At 37.8% G+C, this 18,235-nt stretch overlaps 1 protein-coding gene across 2 annotated transcripts in view; it reads left to right on the top strand.

Moving 5' to 3' along the window:
- ABCB4 (ATP binding cassette subfamily B member 4) overlaps positions 1-18,235 on the top strand; it is a 75,748-nt gene that overhangs the window by 11,935 nt on the left and 45,578 nt on the right. For both annotated transcript variants that reach the window (XM_061198491.1, XM_061198490.1), the window contains exons 4-13: positions 1,616-1,673; positions 3,327-3,518; positions 4,302-4,473; positions 6,091-6,215; positions 10,082-10,253; positions 12,807-12,920; positions 13,980-14,090; positions 14,313-14,438; positions 16,646-16,849; positions 17,198-17,368. In XM_061198491.1, the coding sequence (XP_061054474.1) occupies positions 1,616-1,673; positions 3,327-3,518; positions 4,302-4,473; positions 6,091-6,215; positions 10,082-10,253; positions 12,807-12,920; positions 13,980-14,090; positions 14,313-14,438; positions 16,646-16,849; positions 17,198-17,368 (1,445 nt within the window). The remainder of the gene's footprint in view (positions 1-1,615; positions 1,674-3,326; positions 3,519-4,301; positions 4,474-6,090; positions 6,216-10,081; positions 10,254-12,806; positions 12,921-13,979; positions 14,091-14,312; positions 14,439-16,645; positions 16,850-17,197; positions 17,369-18,235) is intronic.

Raw genomic sequence — 18,235 nt, 5'->3', positions numbered from 1 at the left:
TTGGAATATTGTTGATGGAGGAGAGTAAAACTCATTTTAGGATTTCACCTGATTTCTACGTTCAGGGGGAAAAAATAGCCAGGTACACATATATCTGCAGGTTTCCTGTGGTTTTGAACAATGGTTTCTACAAATACCACAGCTTTAAGATAGCTTGTCTGCCTCTAATTCGAAACACGGTTCCAATGTGGCATATCAAAGATGTCAGATTTACGAACTCAGGAAGGAAATGAGCATGCAAAACTGCACGGATAAGAACAGAAGTAAAATACGGTCTGATTCCTCAAGGATCTAGTAGCTGATAAAGAGCTAGATTAATAAGCAGAAACACTTCACTATGAACATCCGTAGAAAGAACAACCCTGAGGGAAAAATTATGCCACCATCAGGGCCACATGCCTGGTAATTGATCCTGACAGTAGTTTAAAATATATTTCTACCTTATTTTCCTTTGGAGGAAGATAAGAATGATAACACAGCACCCAGAAAACATGATCTAAGGCTAGAACAAAGACTAGTTTCTCTCCTAGCATCATGGTAAATGGGAAATGCCTACCCTGGTGTGTTTTCTCATCAGTGCTGTGGTGACATTTTATCCTATTATTTTGTGAACGCAGTAGATATGGGCTGCTTTCTTTTTATTTTTTCACTTTGTGTTTTTGAAAAAGTGAAAATAAGTCATTACCACATGAATCAATCAGTGTAGTATAGTGTCAGGAGCTGTATGGTATAGTGTTAGGACTCTCAGCCTACTTGCTAGCTGTGTGACTTTGGGTAAGTTACTTTATCTCCCTGTGCTCCAATTTCTTCATCTGTAAAATGGGAATTTATGAAATAGTCCTACCTCATAGAGTTGCTGTGCAACTTAAACGAAGTAATGCATGTAAAGTGTTCAGAACAATGCCTGGCATATAATAAATGCTCAATAAATCCTAGCTATTACTAAAACATGTAAACCAGAAAAGGCACATGGACATTTTTATCAAATTAGTTCAAATTAAAAGACAATTTCCTTCCAGTTAATACTGCTTTAAAAATACCAAAATACAGGACTGCTGATAAGCAGGACAGGGAATGCAGGATGGTGACTGATCGCCAGTGATCCACTGACTTGTCTTTGAGCAACTCAGCTATCTTTCTTTTCTTTAATTTTTCTTCCTTTGTAATGAATGTAATTCAGCCTTTCTATTACTTATGTCGTGAGGAAGCATGTAAGGGAAAACACACACATATAGTAAAGTAAAATCAAAAGAAGCAAGTATCTGGAAAGTGCTTTGCGCCTCTAAGAAAAAAAGTGCCCCTTAAATCTTGTGTTTTCTATGTGGACCATTTCTTTTTTCCTCCTCTGCCTTCTGTATGCCCTTCATCAACTCCTCTCTGCTGCCTTAGGAAGCTGCTTTGCTTAAAGGCCCAAGACCTCTAGGAAGGGGGCTGAACCTGGGAGGGCTTAACTTCCCCCAACTGGACCCTAAATGCACCTAAACCCTTGGGCCCTTTCCATGAGTCAAATGACAAGAGTGACTTGAGAGTGAAAAGGAAAGAGAAAAAAGATTTTAAAAACCTGGCAGTGCCTTTCAAAAATGTCTTATTTTTGTTTTGTTTTGTTTTTATTTAGTGAATTTTTCCTTGTTAATGCTAAATCCAGCCAGAATTCTGGAAGAAGAAATGACTAGGTAATTGGCTAATATATGTATATATACATATGTACTTCTTTATGGTGTACTTTTAAAAAACATTTTATTTGAAAATAATTTCAAACTTACAAATAGTTTTAAGAATGTACAAAGAGTCCCTATATACGCTTTACCTTTTGTTAGACTCTTTAACCTATTGTTTTCATTTATTCCCCCTCCCCTGCCATTTAAATAAGCTGCACAGAGTATGACCCTTTACTCATAAATACTTCAGCATGGCTCCTAAGAATAGGACATTCTCCTTACAACCACAGTACAGTTATCAACCTCAGTATATTTAATATTGATACAATACTTTGATCCAATCTACCATCTGTATTCCAATTTTGTCCGTTGATCCAGTAATGTCATTTATGGCATTTTCCCCCTCATTCAGCCTTCTTCATAGAAATCCCGAAAGCCTGTCACATAACATTTGTATGTTTACTTATCAATTAATGCTGCTGACGTAAATGAATACCGTCTGTTTGCCATAGCAGGCCTGAAAGGCTTCTATCTGGAAACAGTTTGTAAAATGATATAGAAAATATATTTGAGAGTATTGAAATTGAATTTATTACTTTTAAAGATACTAACTTTGGGGACTTCCCTCGTGGTCCTGTGGTTAAGACTCCGCACTTCCGAAGCAGGGGGCACAATTTCCATCCCTGGTAGAGGAACTAAGATGCCACATGCTGCGGGGTGTGCCCAAAAAAATAAAAATAAAAATAAATTAATTAAATTAAAAAAAAAATAAAGATACTAACTTTCCTCTAATTTAGTTAAGACTTCACTCCAAATTGGTTTGAATTCATGACATTTTAGCGTTCTATTTTTTTTTTTTTTAAAGGAGTGATTTTTTTTTTACATTATTTATTTATTTATTTATTTATTTATTTATGGCTGTGTTGGGTCTTCGTTTCTGTGAGGGCTTTCTCTAGTTGTGGCAAGCGGGGGCCACTCTTCATCGCGGTGCGCGGGCCTCTCACTATCGCGGCCTCTCTTGTTGCGGAGCACAGGCTCCAGACGCGCAGGCTCAGCAGTTGTGGCTCACGGGCCCAGCTGCTCCGCGGCATGTGGGATCTTCCCAGACCAGGGCTCGAACCCGTGTCCCCTGCATTGGCAGGCAGATTCTCAACCACTGCGCCACCAGGGAAGCCCCTAGCGTTCTATTTTTAAAACACCTTTCAACTTCTGCCAGTTAGGAAGAGGGTTTTTTGTTCTTTGTGTAAACAATACGGGAAAACTTATACTAAGAACCATTTTGCATGCTCAGTCTGTTCAGTCCTGTATTTGCAATGTGGTGTACTTTTTCAGTACAGTAAGATATGCAAGTCTAGAATATGAATTGTGAAAGAGTCAAATTGTGTTTACAAACTGTCAATATCAGTTTAAAAATGGTTCATGAACACCATTATATTTTTGCAGTTAACCACAAAACTTTATTTTACCTTTGGCTGATAATTCAAGTGGATAGATTTGCCATTATCCTCTTATAATTTAAGAAAAGAGAAAAAAATTAATGTGTGTTTGTTACAATGTCCTACACGGTCTTTGTGATCTGTCTGTAAATTTACTGATTCCCAGTTCTGAATATTTCTCCCCAAAGAGATAAAGACTATATTTAAAAGAAACTTTTGAATTATTTTCCAGATATGCATATTATTATTCAGGATTAGGTGCTGGCGTTCTTGTTGCTGCCTATATACAAGTTTCATTTTGGACTTTGGCAGCTGGCCGACAGATTAAGAAAATTAGGCAAGAGTTTTTTCATGCTATTCTACGACAGGAAATAGGCTGGTTTGACATCAATGACACCACTGAACTCAGTACTCGGCTAACAGAGTAAGTATATTGTTAGCACCACACTTTCATAAAGAAATTAACTGCTAAGTATGTGAAAATTTGTCAAAGGAAGATTTTAAATGAAAAAAATTTTTTTTCCTAGATTAAGCATTTGGTGTGTATTGGGAATAGATCATCTGATAGCCATCTTTAGCAATTACAGCCGATGCCGCAGTGTATTTTCCTTATCTGTTAGTTTTTTTTGCCTTAGTTATGTAGTAGGCGTATCACGGGCCTGACAGGTCCTGGCAAAAGGGTAGTGAGCATATGAGGTCCAAGAGCAGGCAGGATCAGAGCATGTAGGGCCTGGCTGGCCTCAGCTTTGCCACTGGGCATTTTTGAGCTGAGGAGTAGCATGTTCAGATTTCCATTTTCAAAGGATCACACTGGCTGCTGTACTGAGAATAGAGTGGGTTGAAAATATCATCAAGGGTAGAAGCAAGGAGCCCTTCCCTATTCCTGTTGCAATGCCCTTCCTAGCTCCTGCTTTTAAACAAATTGACTCCTACGTTCAAAATGCTAATGTTTTTCTAACAGGATTAACTAATTGAATAGCATCAACTTTTAATGATGTTAACTTCTTAGAAGCGTGAACTAATCCTGAATTTCTTCCTTTGTACGGTATTTAGGTGGGGAAAAATGTCATTCAAGAGGCTAAGACTGTGAAAGAGGCTTGCAGGAGTCTGAACCAGTGTTGCCTGTCTCTGTGTTTGTTAGATGTCTGCTTCACCTTTCTGACTGAAGACCTCCTGACTGTAACCACTTAGGTGTGATCTTTTTTAGTGACATCTCCAAAATCAGTGAAGGAATTGGTGACAAGGTTGGAATGTTCTTTCAAGCAATAGCCACGTTTTTTGCAGGATTCATAGTAGGGTTTCTCAGAGGATGGAAGCTCACCCTTGTGATAATGGCCATCAGCCCTATCCTGGGACTCTCTACAGCTGTTTGGGCAAAGGTATGTGAAGCGTGGGCATTTCCATGTGTGTTAACCCACGCAGACAGAGTTATTTTCAGTATGCAGGATTCTGGTACTTGTGAAGATCCATGTTAAATGTCATTTGAAACCACACCCAGGAGCATGTTGTTAATCTGGTGCTCTAATAAGGAAGATTGTTTTTAAAGTGATTCAAAATGTCACAGTTATTACCTCAGTTACATTTTGTTTTTGGAACTGTTACTACTTTAGGTAAATCTTCTGGCATACTAATTTAAATTACGTAAATGGTCATGTCCTTATTTCAGGAAACATAATTTAAAAATATGACATTCCTTCAAACTATTGCATGAATATAAAACATTTAAATAAGTTTAGATTTGTCCTATTTATTTTTAATTGTTACCTGTGACAGTTAAATGGCACTCTGACAATTTTGCCTTGCAGTAAAATCCACAAAACCTGTTCTATTTCAACCAACACTCCAGAGTTGAGAAACTTTACTGGCAATTTTTGCTCATTCTAGGGTTGATGATGTACTTAGTAGACTCTGGCATCTCTTTTGTTTCGATTCTTCCTTTACTGTTCTCCTGCAACATCTTGTTTAGCCATCTTATTCAGTAGAATGCCCGTGAGTAGGTCTGGAAGTATGGTTTTCAAAGTGATTAGAAATCGTGACACAATTAAAAAAAAAGGATGGTGCATCCTTTCCAAGCAGTAAGGTTTTATTTTAGTTTATTTTGCAATTAACAGAGGAAAAACAGTAGTAGATACAGAACTCCACACTATTCCCAGAAACACTATCTAGAGAATTACGTGTGGATTTCCTTTGGCTGACTCTGTTACCGAATCAAGTCCGGCTGCTTGCCGCTTAAAAAAAATCAATACTTGGAAAAGTTGGTAGAAAGGAAAGTTGCTTTTAATCAGAATGCTGGCAGTCTGGGGAGATGGTGGACTTGGTGTCCGCCAAAAACCATCTCTGAAGATTCTGTTCAGTCATGAAAGCTTTTAAATGGAAAAGGGGAAGTAACCTCAGTTCATTGTTGAGATAGGGGGTCAGAATCATCGCCCTCCTCCACTGCGTGCAGGCTTGTGTGCAGGCTTGTTGACCTCTTGTGATCTTTCTTTAGATGTTATCTTGTTCACACAGTTTGTTCACGAGATTATTGAAGGGGAAGCTAGGGAAAAGATCTGGTCATCTGTTAATTACTTATTCTGCATTTCTACATCTTTGATCTATGGAAAGAACCAACAAGTTAGGCAAAGTATTGTGTGATCAAAAGATCTGAAAGGTGTGCTAGGGCCGGAGGTGAGTAGAGCATGGGAGCGCCTGGTTTAAGGTTAGTGACAAGACCAAGGGGCCTCCTGCAGAGAGCTCTTTCCTGCAAAGGGCGCTTTCCTGCCAAAAGCTGCTTACGACTCCTCTTGGGGAGCATATCACCAGGGCGGATCAAATCCGCCCCTTGTAGGGAGTGGAAGCAGCCGTTGGATCGGGTACAGTGAGTGTGGTTTGCTTCATATCTACAGTGTTTGATAAAGGACAGGGTTTGGGAAGAAAAAGTAAGTGAAAGAGTTGATCAGACTGTCTTTTAACATTTCTCCCCATACAAAAGGCATGAATGTTTCTCTTTTTTCCAGATACTCTCAGCATTTAGTGACAAAGAACTAGCTGCGTATGCAAAAGCAGGTGCTGTGGCAGAAGAGGCTCTGGGGGCCATCAGGACCGTGATAGCTTTTGGGGGCCAGAACAGAGAGCTGAAAAGGTCAGCGGCGTTCTTTGTCCACTAGTTCAGAGAACCCACTTTTACATTTTGTTACTTATTCTTTTGTGATATGTGTCTGCTGCTTTCCTTTACCTAATATTAACTCCTCACCCACAAAATATAGGCACCCTTTACTGATGGCTAGAGTTTAACGTCAGACTTTACGGCAGGGTTCTGACCTTTTTATGTTCCATGGACTTCTTTGGCAGTCTGATGAAACCTATGGACTCCCTTTATAAAATAATGATTTTAGGGGCTTCCCTGGTGGTGCAGTGGTTGAGAATCTGCCTGCCAATGCAGGGGACACGGGTTCGAGCCCTGGTCTGGGAAGATCCCACATGCCGCGGAGCAACTAGGCCCGTGAGCCACAACTACTGAGCCTGTGCGTCTGGAGCCTGTGCTCCGCAACAAGAGAGGCCGCGATAGTGAGAGGCCCGCGCACCGCGATGAAGAGTGGCCCCCGCTCGCCGCAACTAGAGAAAGCCCTCGCACAGAAACGAAGACCCAACACAGCCATAAATAAATAAATAAATAAATAATTTTTTAAAAAAAATTAAAAGTAATGATTTTAAATGCATAAAACAAAGTACGTAGGATTACAAAGGAAACCAATTATAGTGAAGTACAGTTATCAAAACATTTTAAAATGGTGATGTGGTAATTACATATCTCTATTCTTAACCTATTAAATAATAAGAACTAAATACGGGTCAAATATTTACTGTAATTCAAAGTAGGGTTGCAGGTAAAAGATACTTTAAGATATCTGTAACAATTAGAACAGCGGTATGAAAATGATCTAGGATTTCTTTTGGCAACAGAGTCACAGTTACTGCTAACCATACAGCAGTTTGTTGCCTGCCTTGAGAATTGAAGGAAATGCTAAATTCCTGTTAGAGGTTAGTGAAATTAAATATGTAAATTTTTTCCCATTCAAGTTCCTTAACCAGGGATTCCAGGTGGAGTACCCCTGCACTAAAGGAACTCGATAGGCGAAAACCTATATGCCAGAACAAAGCCCCCTAATAAAGGCTACTCAGCTCTACTTAAATGCCCCAGTTTTCTTTAAATAATAACATCCCCTAATATAGCTGAAGTATGACTCCATGTGAAGTATTTTCTTTTGCCATCCTATGGGACTCCTGATACCCACAACTCTTTGAAAGAGAAATTCTCTGGAAATTCTCCAGCCTTAAAAGCAAAGGTTCCCTACTCCCCTCTTTTTTTTTTTTTTTAATTTTTATTTTATTTTATTATTTTTGGCTGTGTTGGGTCTTCGTTTCTGTGCGAGGGCTTTCTCTAGTTGCGGCGAGCGCGGGCCACTCTTCATCATGGTGCGCGGGCCTCTCACCGTCGCGGCCTCTCCCGTTGCGGAGCACAGGCTCCAGACGCGCAGGCTCAGTAGTTGTGGCTCACGGGCTTAGTTGCTCCGCGGCATGTGGGATTCCCCCCAGACCAGGGCTCGAACCCGTGTCCCCTGCACCGGCAGGCAGATTCTCAACCACTGCGCCACCGGGGAAGCCAACTCCCCTCTTTTTCATTTTCTATTTTTCTGTTCCTTAAGCCCTCTTCAAAGCCAACCTATGCCTGGTTCTCTAACTCTTCCTTTTTCTCTCTCACTGCTGCTTCCTGTACACAGTAGCCCACACACCTCAGGATGAGTGTAATCAGTGCCTCTCCATTAGCAGCAGTAAGCGAGCCGCCTCCGCGAAGGTAATTACAGCATGTCCACCACTGTCCCTGGAGCCCCGTGTCATGTTGGGGCTGACGTGCCCGCACCTTGCGGCCGGGCCACCTGGGACTAAGCACAGTGCTGGGCATGGCGAGCTGGCTGTCTCCCCAGGGACGCAGCTCAGCTAAATGTATGCATCGTCCAACACTGAGGAAACAACACTGGAGAGTAGGGTGCTTTAAGTAATTAAAAGACAATTTTTGGTGGCAATGTACATTTTAAAAAAATGAACAAATTCTCAACATCTTACTTGGTTAAACTGAAAAAGATATGATGTTGTTTGTCTTTTGTTAGAAACAGAAATGCTCTAATGTATGTGGTATTTTCTCTAAAGTCTCATTGTATATCAGTGGATTTTTTTTTTTCTGATTTTAGGGAGCCAAAATCAAAATTTATAGACTCTTTGCATCTAGCATGGAAGGCTTAACTGAAATTGATGGAAAAAATATTGTTATTTGACAGAACCATTCTAGACATTTATACCTTTATGTCAAATCCTAGAAGGCAGTAATATGAATTTTAATTAATATTCAAAAATATGACAATAATAGAATGAGCGATATTTAGGAAGACATTAAATTCTAAAACAATAGTAATAATAATAGGAATAGGAATTATCAGGTTTTGCCAGCTATACGCCAGCACTGTACTAACAACTTTCTATCATTATCTGTCACCCTCATAATCATCTTGCAAGGTAGGCATTAGTAACTCCATTTTATAATGCCATTTGCAGCAACATGGATGGACCTAGGGCTTATCATCCTAAGTGAAGTAAGCCAGACAGTGAAAGACAAACATCATATGATATCGATTATATGTGGATTTAGAAAAAATGATACATGTGAACTTATTTACAAAAGAGAAAGAGACTCACAGACATAGAAAACAAACTTATGGTTACCAAAGGCAAAAGGGAGGGGAGGGATAAATTAGGAGTTTAGGAATAACATATACATACTACTATATGTAAAATAGATAACCAGCAAGGACCTACTGTATAGCACAGGGAATAATACTCAATATCTTGTAATAATCTATAAGGTAAAAGAATCTGAAAAAGAATATATATATGTATGTATAACGGAATCACTTTGCTGTATACCTGAAACTGACACAACATTGTAAATCAACTATACTTCAATTAAAAAAAGAGTAACTCCATTTTACAAGTGATGAAACTAAAATCTAGAAAAGTTGAGTAAGAGCCTATATCCCATAAGTAGTGACCACTTTATAACCTTGTACCCAGGCTTGACAGTTGAAGGTCAGCCTGATCAAAAACAAAACAAAACAAAAACCAAACCAAAGCAAAACAAAAAAGCAAAAGCCCAAGTGTGAGTACGCAAACATGTAAAATTCCTGTCCCTCACCCAATGGGGCTGTGGAAGGAGGGTTTTCTCTGGAGAAGACAAATTGGCCTGTGTTAAGAATCTGTTTTAAGAGTCTCAAATAGTATTTACATTTTGGCGTCATTCCTGGTTGGCTTGGCTTGGTTTGGTTTCTCTTCTTCCACTTTTACCTTGACTTGTGATACTGGCCATGAAGGGATGGTGAGGTTCTCCCAGGGATGGGAGTTCAATCCTGGAACAGCTATGGGAGCATTGGTGGGACTGGTAGGGACCAAGGGAGATGGGTCCAGGCCAGTAAAGAAAAGGCTCAGGGCTTCCCTGGTGGCACAGTGGTTGAGAGTCTGCCTGCCGATGCAGGGGACACGGGTTCGAGCCGTGGTCTGGGAGGATCCCATGTGCTGTGGAGCAACTGAGCCAGAACTACTGAGCCTGCGCGTCTGGAGCCTGTGCTCCGCAACGAGAGGCCACGACAGTGAGAGGCCCGCGCACCGCGATGAAGAGTGGTCCCCGCTCGCCGCAACTGGAGAAAGCCCTCGTACAGAAACGACCCAACACAGCCAAAAATAAATAAATAAATAAATTTTTTTTAAAAAAGAAAAGGCTCAGATGGGTTCTAGTCCTGGCCGATCCTGAATTGGTTGAGTTCCCAGGAAGCTGGGTCTCACCAGGGGTTTCTTACTTTTATGGCTTTGTGCCTTAAACCTCCAACTATCAAGGAGGTGAATATGGCTCAGATTATGGATTGTTTTCTTATTATCATGTTTTCCCCTCTTTTCTGGTAGGTATCAGAAACATCTAGAAAATGCCAAAAAGATTGGAATTAAAAAAGCTATTTCGGCGAACATTTCCATGGGCATTGCCTTCCTGTTAATATATGCGTCATACGCGTTGGCCTTCTGGTATGCATCCACTCTAGTTATAGCAAAAGAATACACTGTTGGAAATGCAATGACGGTAAGTTGTTTTCCTAATATTTATGAAGAATCTGAAAATGTTGTTTATCCATCTACCTTTTCTTTCATTCTCCTCCTTTTTGAAGGATGAGCCATGGTTATAGGCTTTTTTCATTCTGTAAATCTTTGCTCTGTCCTGTGGGCAGAGCTGACCTTCTAGAATACACAGGGTATAACATGTAGATAGACCAATTGAGAAACATATGGAGCATATAAATTTAAAAAAATGGAATGAATTTATGAATGAACAAATATGTATTGGCGCCATCCTCATTCTGCCTTTGAGTTTCATTATATAAGAAAGTAGGGCTTCCCTGGTGGCGCAGTGGTTGAGAATCTGCCTGCCAATGTAGGGGACACGGGTTTGAGCCCTGGTCTGGGAAGATCCCACATGCCGCGGAGCAACTGGGCCCATGAGCCACAATTACTGAGCCTGCGCGTCTGGAGCCTGTGCTCCGCAACAAGAGAGGCCGCGATAGTGAGAGGCCCGCGCACCGCGATGAAGAGTGGCCCCCGCTTGCCACAACTAGAAGAAAGCCCTCACACAGCAACGAAGACCCAACACAGCCATAAATAAATAAATAAATAAAAATTTTTTAAAAAGAAAAAAAAGAAAGTAAACATTATTATACATAGGTCATACTATGAGAGAATGTTAAATTTACATGATATAAAACATCAGCTATCCAAATGCAAGATGAAAAGTTATTTTAGTTTCTTTTTCTTTTACAAAATGAAAATAGCTTCCTTTTTTGATTATAAAAATATATACTAGTCATGTTTGGTAATTGCAATCATTGTTGCTTTTGTTGTGGTCATCCATGTACAATGCTTGGTGTCAGTCTATTTATCTCTTGTAAAAATAAAATACAGTGTGTGTGTGTGTGTGTGTGTGTGTGTGTGTGAAAAAATAAAAAGAAAAAAAGAAAAAAATATATATACTAGTTATACAAAGAATTAGAATAATTTAAAAAATTAGAAATTACTTAGAATTACTTATGATCTAATAATCCATATATACTTAATGATAACTTTTGGTGTATATTTTCCGGATTATTTTCTGTATGTGGATTTTTTTTCCTTTCAAAACTGGGATTGTATTATGCATACCTTTTTGTAAACATTTTATAAACTAGCAATGTATTGTGACCTTCTTTCCACGTCAGTGACAGTCAGGGCAACATGTAACCATTCAACCAGCCATGTTTTAAAACCTGCACTTCCCTATCTTTCTAAACAGAGGACACGGAGCACTATTTGACCCCTTGATGATGGCTTAGGGACATTATGAACATTTATCATTTCAAAATGTTCTCTAGGGTGGTACCTTCAGACTACATTGACGTTTTGAGGGCTGTTTGGCTGGATGAGCTTTCGTCATTGCTGAGTCTGTGTTTTCTCCTTTTGGTCTCCTCTCTGGTTGTCAGCTCGGAAGCTCTCCACCTCTCTTTACTTCCTCATTTGCTAAATTTTATGAAGAAAGGAGGTTGAATCCTGACTGTGCCATTCACCCTTTGTGATGAGTGTGCCCTCTCTGGCCTGGTCTCCCCATTTGTAGAATGCAGACAGTGACTTCTCCCGAGTAGGGCTACAGCGTGATACCCATGATGCAGGGAGCCCAGCGATGCCCTCTGCATAAAGACTGAGAACTCTAGTGTGTTGACTTCATAGCATTGCTTTTGGTAGAGACGGTTTTGCTCTCTTAGTGGTCTTTCTCTGTATTGCAGATAGTAGATAGATATTTGAGAGAGATTTGAGTTCTGGGTATGTGAAGTGTTACTGTTACCATCTTCTGAGAAAAGACAAACTATAAGTAGATGTTTCAGCATGCCCAGAGATAAAGGAGTCATTTCTCTTCACTTATGTTCTCTTCAGTTAACGCTTGTTGATAATCTGGATTCCTGAAGCTATAATGTTGACTTTTCTATGTCAATTTATTTTCCTAGTGAAAAAAATATAAAGGGAAATGTGTTAAGTTTGTGTGCTATAGTACAGAATAATTGTATAACGGAATTATTAATCAATGCACACAGGTGTGATTTAGTGTTTTATAATGTGTGAACTATTACTTTTTATATTAAAAGTCTTACCAAAATATGTATTAATACATAACATAGTACTTTTTAAGGAAAATTTCATGGGGCCAAAATCTGTTTTATCTTGAACATTCTGTGTAATTCCATGCATAGTTAAAGAAAATCATATAGGACTGAAAAATAATACTGATGGAAAATGTTTTCCTCTGGTGGCAATAGCTTCAGAATCAAGGAAATAGGTTTGAAAAATCTTTCTGACTTTGTCTAAGTCTAGGAGAAGAGCAACAGATAGTTTGGTAAGCTAGACAAAAAAAATATTTTTGAGATTGAAGAAACCCGTTCGTGCAATAAAATGCTATAGTAACCTTGTAAATTTTGCTCTTTTGCCAAAAAAATTTTAAAGGGATAAACCTAATCTCGATCCTTTGGGTAGTGTAGGTTCCAAACAAATCATATTTGAGATGATGGTGGACTCCAGAATAGGACTTATAACTTTTCCTTCTGTTCTTTTTGCTCAGGTCTTTTTCTCAATCATGATCGGAGCCTTCAGCATTGGACAGGCTGCTCCCTGTATTGATGCTTTTGCCAATGCAAGAGGAGCAGCATATGCGATCTTTGCTATTATTGATAATGTGAGTCATTTATTATTTTAATGCCGAAAAATTCTTTGAGGTCTGGCTAATTAAATCTGGCTTTCGGTTAAATGTCGTGTGAAAATTATGCCAGGTGAACAACCTCTCCTTAGTAATGAATGAAATCAAATGCCTCTTATTAATATTTCTGAAAGTTTATCTTTAAATAATCAAATAGCACTGATCTCATTTTGGGAAAGTATATCTGCACTAGTGTGTTATTATTAGAGTTCAAAGCAAAGATGTTTGTCTTCCTAGTTTTCCTCCTTTTCTCTTTCATTTTGTAGCCAGACTAAGAATATTATGATTTGTATACAGGATGAGTGGATGGAAAAATTACTGGTGGGACCAAAATTGATAGTATGCTTTGCTGTGGGTTGCCCCCTGTCAAAAAAAAAAAAAAAATGATCACTGCGCATATGATATAATTTTGAATCAACTATATTGCATAAGTTGTACTGACTGCAGTGAAATAAAGAAAATCATTTTGACATAAGTATGTCACTGCATTTACACAGAGAAAATGCAAACTAGGTAACTGAAATGTGATTGTTTAATCCAAGCAATTCCTATTTCATTAATCTAAGTCATGAGAAAATTGTTCAGCTTCTGCATATATAGAAAATTTACATCGTTCCTAAATAACTTGGCTCTAATCAATTGTTCAATCTTCTCAACCCAGTCCATTATATTTGTTGTTTAGGAATAAGCTAATTTTCACTAAATGCTAAAATACCTGGATATATCCATGATAGTATGTTTTTGTTATTGCAGCTGTAGGAATGTGCACGTTTGACCATTTAGAAAATTTATGAGGATATGCCAGAAACTTAAAGTGAAATATCGTATGAAATGAAATGAATATATCCCTTATGTACTTTTCAAGAAAAGCCTATTTTCTGAGAAGGAATATTTCCTTAAACACACAAACACGCACACACCATCCTCAACTTGAGATGCCACTCTGGGTCCTATTTTTGGAATTTGTTGAAGCAGATTCCTTAAAAATGCAATTGTTTGTCCTATGATGGAATAGTCATTGAATTTTGTTTTATTTAGAATCCTAAAATTGACAGTTTTTCAGAGAGAGGACACAAACCAGATAACATCAAAGGGAATTTGGAGTTCAAAGATGTTCATTTCTGTTATCCAGCTCGACCTGATGTCAAGGTATTGTAAGTAATATTTATAGGAATTCCTAATTCAGACTGATTGTTTAATCATCTTAAAGAATCCATAGTCTCTATTATTTTGATATGTATGTGCTTTTTTCCTTTTGAGATTATATTCCCTTATTTGGTACTTTTTTTCCAAATTTAAAATTGAATCAGATTACTCCCCTTTTAGGCTTTTGTTGTGAAGTGTGTTCTTTTTCTCTCTTTTCCCTCATAGATCTTAAAGGCCCTCAACTTGAAGGTAGAGAGTGGTCAGATGGTGGCCCTGGTTGGGAACAGCGGCTGTGGGAAAAGCACGGTGGTCCAGCTGATACAGAGGCTCTATGACCCCACAGAGGGCATGGTAAGTGGGAAGAGCCATGTTCTCCAAAGTGGGAAGCTGGATACCAATTAGCCCTTTGAAATTGTTTTGTTTTGTTTGGTTTGGTAACAAATTTGCATGTGAATCCAATTTTGGTTAAAAGGCTATAGAATTGCAGTGCATCTGGATAATGCATTCAAAACCTTGGGCTGTTTTAACAAAAGTATTCAAGATAATAAAAGCCAAAGAAGCTAGACAACACTCTCCTCTGTTCCAACTAAGCTTTCCATAACCCACTAGGTCACTGGAAAATAGTCATCCAAACCACTGGGAGGATTTACTAAGTTTGGTAAAAAATATTCCATGTAGCAATTATTAATAACCTTGTGTTCAGGATCACAAGAAATCTTAGGACGGTAATTAAATTCATCAAAGGCAGTTGAGTTTTCTTAAATGTTGGAATATCTGAAGGGGAAAGTGGGTTAGTCTCTAAGAAGCTTCTGGGGACATGGGGAACAGTAATGGCCTAGGGAATATTTTTTTGGCCTTTAAAAATTTTGTTATAAATTCTAACTTATTTATATTTATTGGAGTATGGTTGATTTACAATGTTGTGTTAGTTTCAGGTGTACTGCAAAGCAGAATACATTTTCTGAGAAGAAGACATTCTCTTACATAATCACAAAACAATCATCAAAATCAGTAAATTTAATGTTAATACAATACGAGCCCACAGTATATATTCAAATTTCCTCAATTGCACCAACTTTTGGACGTTGAGTTTACCTGACATTGAAATGTATTATAATTCAACAATAATGAAAACAGAAGTTTACAAGTTACAAAGAAAAACAAAAAAACCTGAAAAGGCATAGAGATAGAACAGAGATTGCAGGAATGAATACAAAGTTTTCTAGGATACACAAATTATTTATTTATTTACTTTAATAAAATTAGCAAATCTTCTTTGAAAAATCTGATACACCAAGGAGGAACATAGGGCATCCTCATTTCCTAAAGGAAACTCTAGGTTGGTTCAAGTGTAAACAGTTTTATTCATTTTTTAAAAAGAACATACATAGTAAATACTAACCATTGAGGATAAGCATTTGAAAACATCTTATTTTTTAAATTATTATTGGAGTAATACATTTTTTAAAGAAAATATACATCAGCAGGGAAAAAAGTCTTCAGAAATTCTATAACTCAGAGATATTCACTGTTCACATCGTGATTTGGCATTTTTTTTACTGCTGAAATAATAGAAAAAATGCCCAGTGGTACAGTTGACTGATTCAATTTTTCCTTAAATCTCTCCCCATAAAAATCAATAAAACTATAATAAAAGAAAGCAATAAATTGGAACAAATAATTTATGATATATGTGGGAAAACTATTATAATCACTATTTTAGAAATTAATATGAATCTATCATAGGATATGAACATGCAAATCTTTCAAGAATAAATGTAGATTTGTAAAAAGTTTAAAGAAATGTTCAACCTCACTTATAATTGTATATGAATTAAAATAAATATAAGCTACCACCACACACTTATTAATTAGAAAAGACATTAAAATGATAAAAGCTAATAAATTACAATGAAGCAGATATATATTTATATATTCCTGTTGACATTGTAAATTATTAAAAATCTTTTTAGAGGGTTGTTTATTCAACCTTTATTCAGCAAATAATAAATGCCCAACATATGCCAGTCATTGTATAAGTTAAGCAGTTGTTATCGGAGAAGAAAAAATAAATCATACTCTTCGGCCTGGTATTTCTGTGCTTTTACAATGATTGTCCTTCAGTGTTCCTTGAAGGAAGCCAGATGTTTAGCAGGTGGGAAATGCTGAAGTAAATTATGGTATATTACATACAGTAAAACATCATAATGCCATCAAAATGATATGTAGACTAGGTAGGTAAAGGGACATTTTTATTCAGATTTAGTAATGGTAAGCAAAAATAATAGTTATGCCAAAAATGTATAACCGAATATATAATCACTCATGGAGAATAATCCATCCATAAAAAAACTGTATATGTAAGATAATAAACATCAAAAGAGAGAATACACTTTTTATTTTTAGTCTTCCACATTGCTTTATTTCCAATTCTCATTTCTAACCACTGAAATAAGTTAAATATTAGCTAAGGCTTTTTTGGTAACAAATTAAAGAGTCTTGATGCTTTATACATCAGAAGGTTTAAAATATTCAGTGGAGGTATTTTGTTTTTTCAGATTACCATCGATGGGCAGGATATTAGGATGTTTAACGTAAGGTATCTGAGGGAAATAATTGGAGTGGTGAGTCAGGAGCCGGTGCTATTTTCTACCACCATTGCTGAAAATATTCGTTATGGCCGTGGAAATGTAACAATGGATGAAATAAAGAAAGCTGTCAAGGAAGCCAACGCCTATGAGTTTATCATGAAACTACCACAGGTAAAGCCTCTGTTAATGTAGTTGCCCTCGAAATGAGAATTTCAACTCATGTGAGTTCTTTCTTCAAAGGTCAAGCTAATAATGTTTGAGGTACAAGGTTGTCCAACTTTGCTAGGTAAGTCCCTTGAATTATCCAGTTAGAGCGTATAGCTTGGTACATGAAGCATACAAAATTTTATACAGAGTATGTTAGTAGTTTGTCAGAATTCGATATTATTTATTTTATTATAATTTGCGACTCATTACGATGGTCAAAATGAAGCTCCCTGTTGTCTTCATGAATTTCTAGACTCCATAGCTTTTTCTATTTGAAATACTTCAAGAGCTCCACCATGCTTTCTCTCGTAGAAATTTGACACCCTGGTTGGAGAGAGAGGGGCCCAGCTGAGTGGTGGACAGAAGCAGAGAATCGCCATCGCTCGGGCTCTGGTTCGCAACCCCAAGATCCTGCTGCTGGATGAGGCCACCTCAGCGCTGGACACTGAGAGTGAAGCTGAGGTACAGGCAGCTTTGGATAAGGTCAGTGGACCCTAAACACCTGAAGGCCAGCCAGTTGAGACTTTATTGAAAATTCTTGCCAATGCTTTGCGAGTCTAGGTTGAAAAACATAAACATAAGAGCAAATGAAGCTCTCCCGTGGGGCTTTCTTGGTTTCTCCTTTCTGTCAAGGCACATTGCAGAGAGAGGTGGGCAGCCCATTAACTGGCTTGCTTTGACCAAGGTGCAGTGAGCCCTAATCCAAACCTGTGCAGTGAGCCGCTTAGCTTTGTTTTTTTCTTGCATATAGGCTAGGGCTTTGATCAAAAGTAGTTGTGGTAAACTGTACAAAGAAAAATCTGGTTACTTACGCAGTGGTCCAGCTGAAAAGCAGTTCACATATTTGCCTTATTTTGTAGGCAGTACATCGTCTTTATCTATTCATGAAAACGCATGGATGCTTTTCTGGAAATAAAGTTCAACTTGCGTGTTTGTCTAAGCATATAAATAAGCAACACTTTTTAAGGCTGCTGAGCTCATGGGCCCGGCTCAGAGTTTCTAAATCTCTCACTGTTATCCTTACTAAACTAAAGCTTCAAAGGAAGAACCTTATCTTGGGACACTTTCAAAGTCAGTGCTGAAGTCATCTGTAATAACACAGTATTAAAACCAGAGTCAGATGACATCATGTAAATGGGTTTCAAACACATAAATGTCATAACTATATTTGATTTGAGAAAGTTTAGTAATAAGATGTGCAAGTTACTTAGTCTATCCAACCTGCCTCTTGAAATTTTTTTTTTTTGAATTGACCTATTTTATTTTGTTTTATATTTTTATTTTTATTGAAATATAGTTGATTTACAATGTTGTGTTAGTTTCAGGTATACAGCAAAGTGACTCAGTTAT

The sequence above is a fragment of the Eubalaena glacialis genome, chromosome 8 (assembly GCF_028564815.1).
Source record: "Eubalaena glacialis isolate mEubGla1 chromosome 8, mEubGla1.1.hap2.+ XY, whole genome shotgun sequence".
NCBI classification, from domain to species: domain Eukaryota; kingdom Metazoa; phylum Chordata; class Mammalia; order Artiodactyla; family Balaenidae; genus Eubalaena; species Eubalaena glacialis.
The sequence above is the reverse complement of the archived record's forward strand: the minus strand, read 5'-3'. Positions and strand labels throughout refer to the sequence as shown.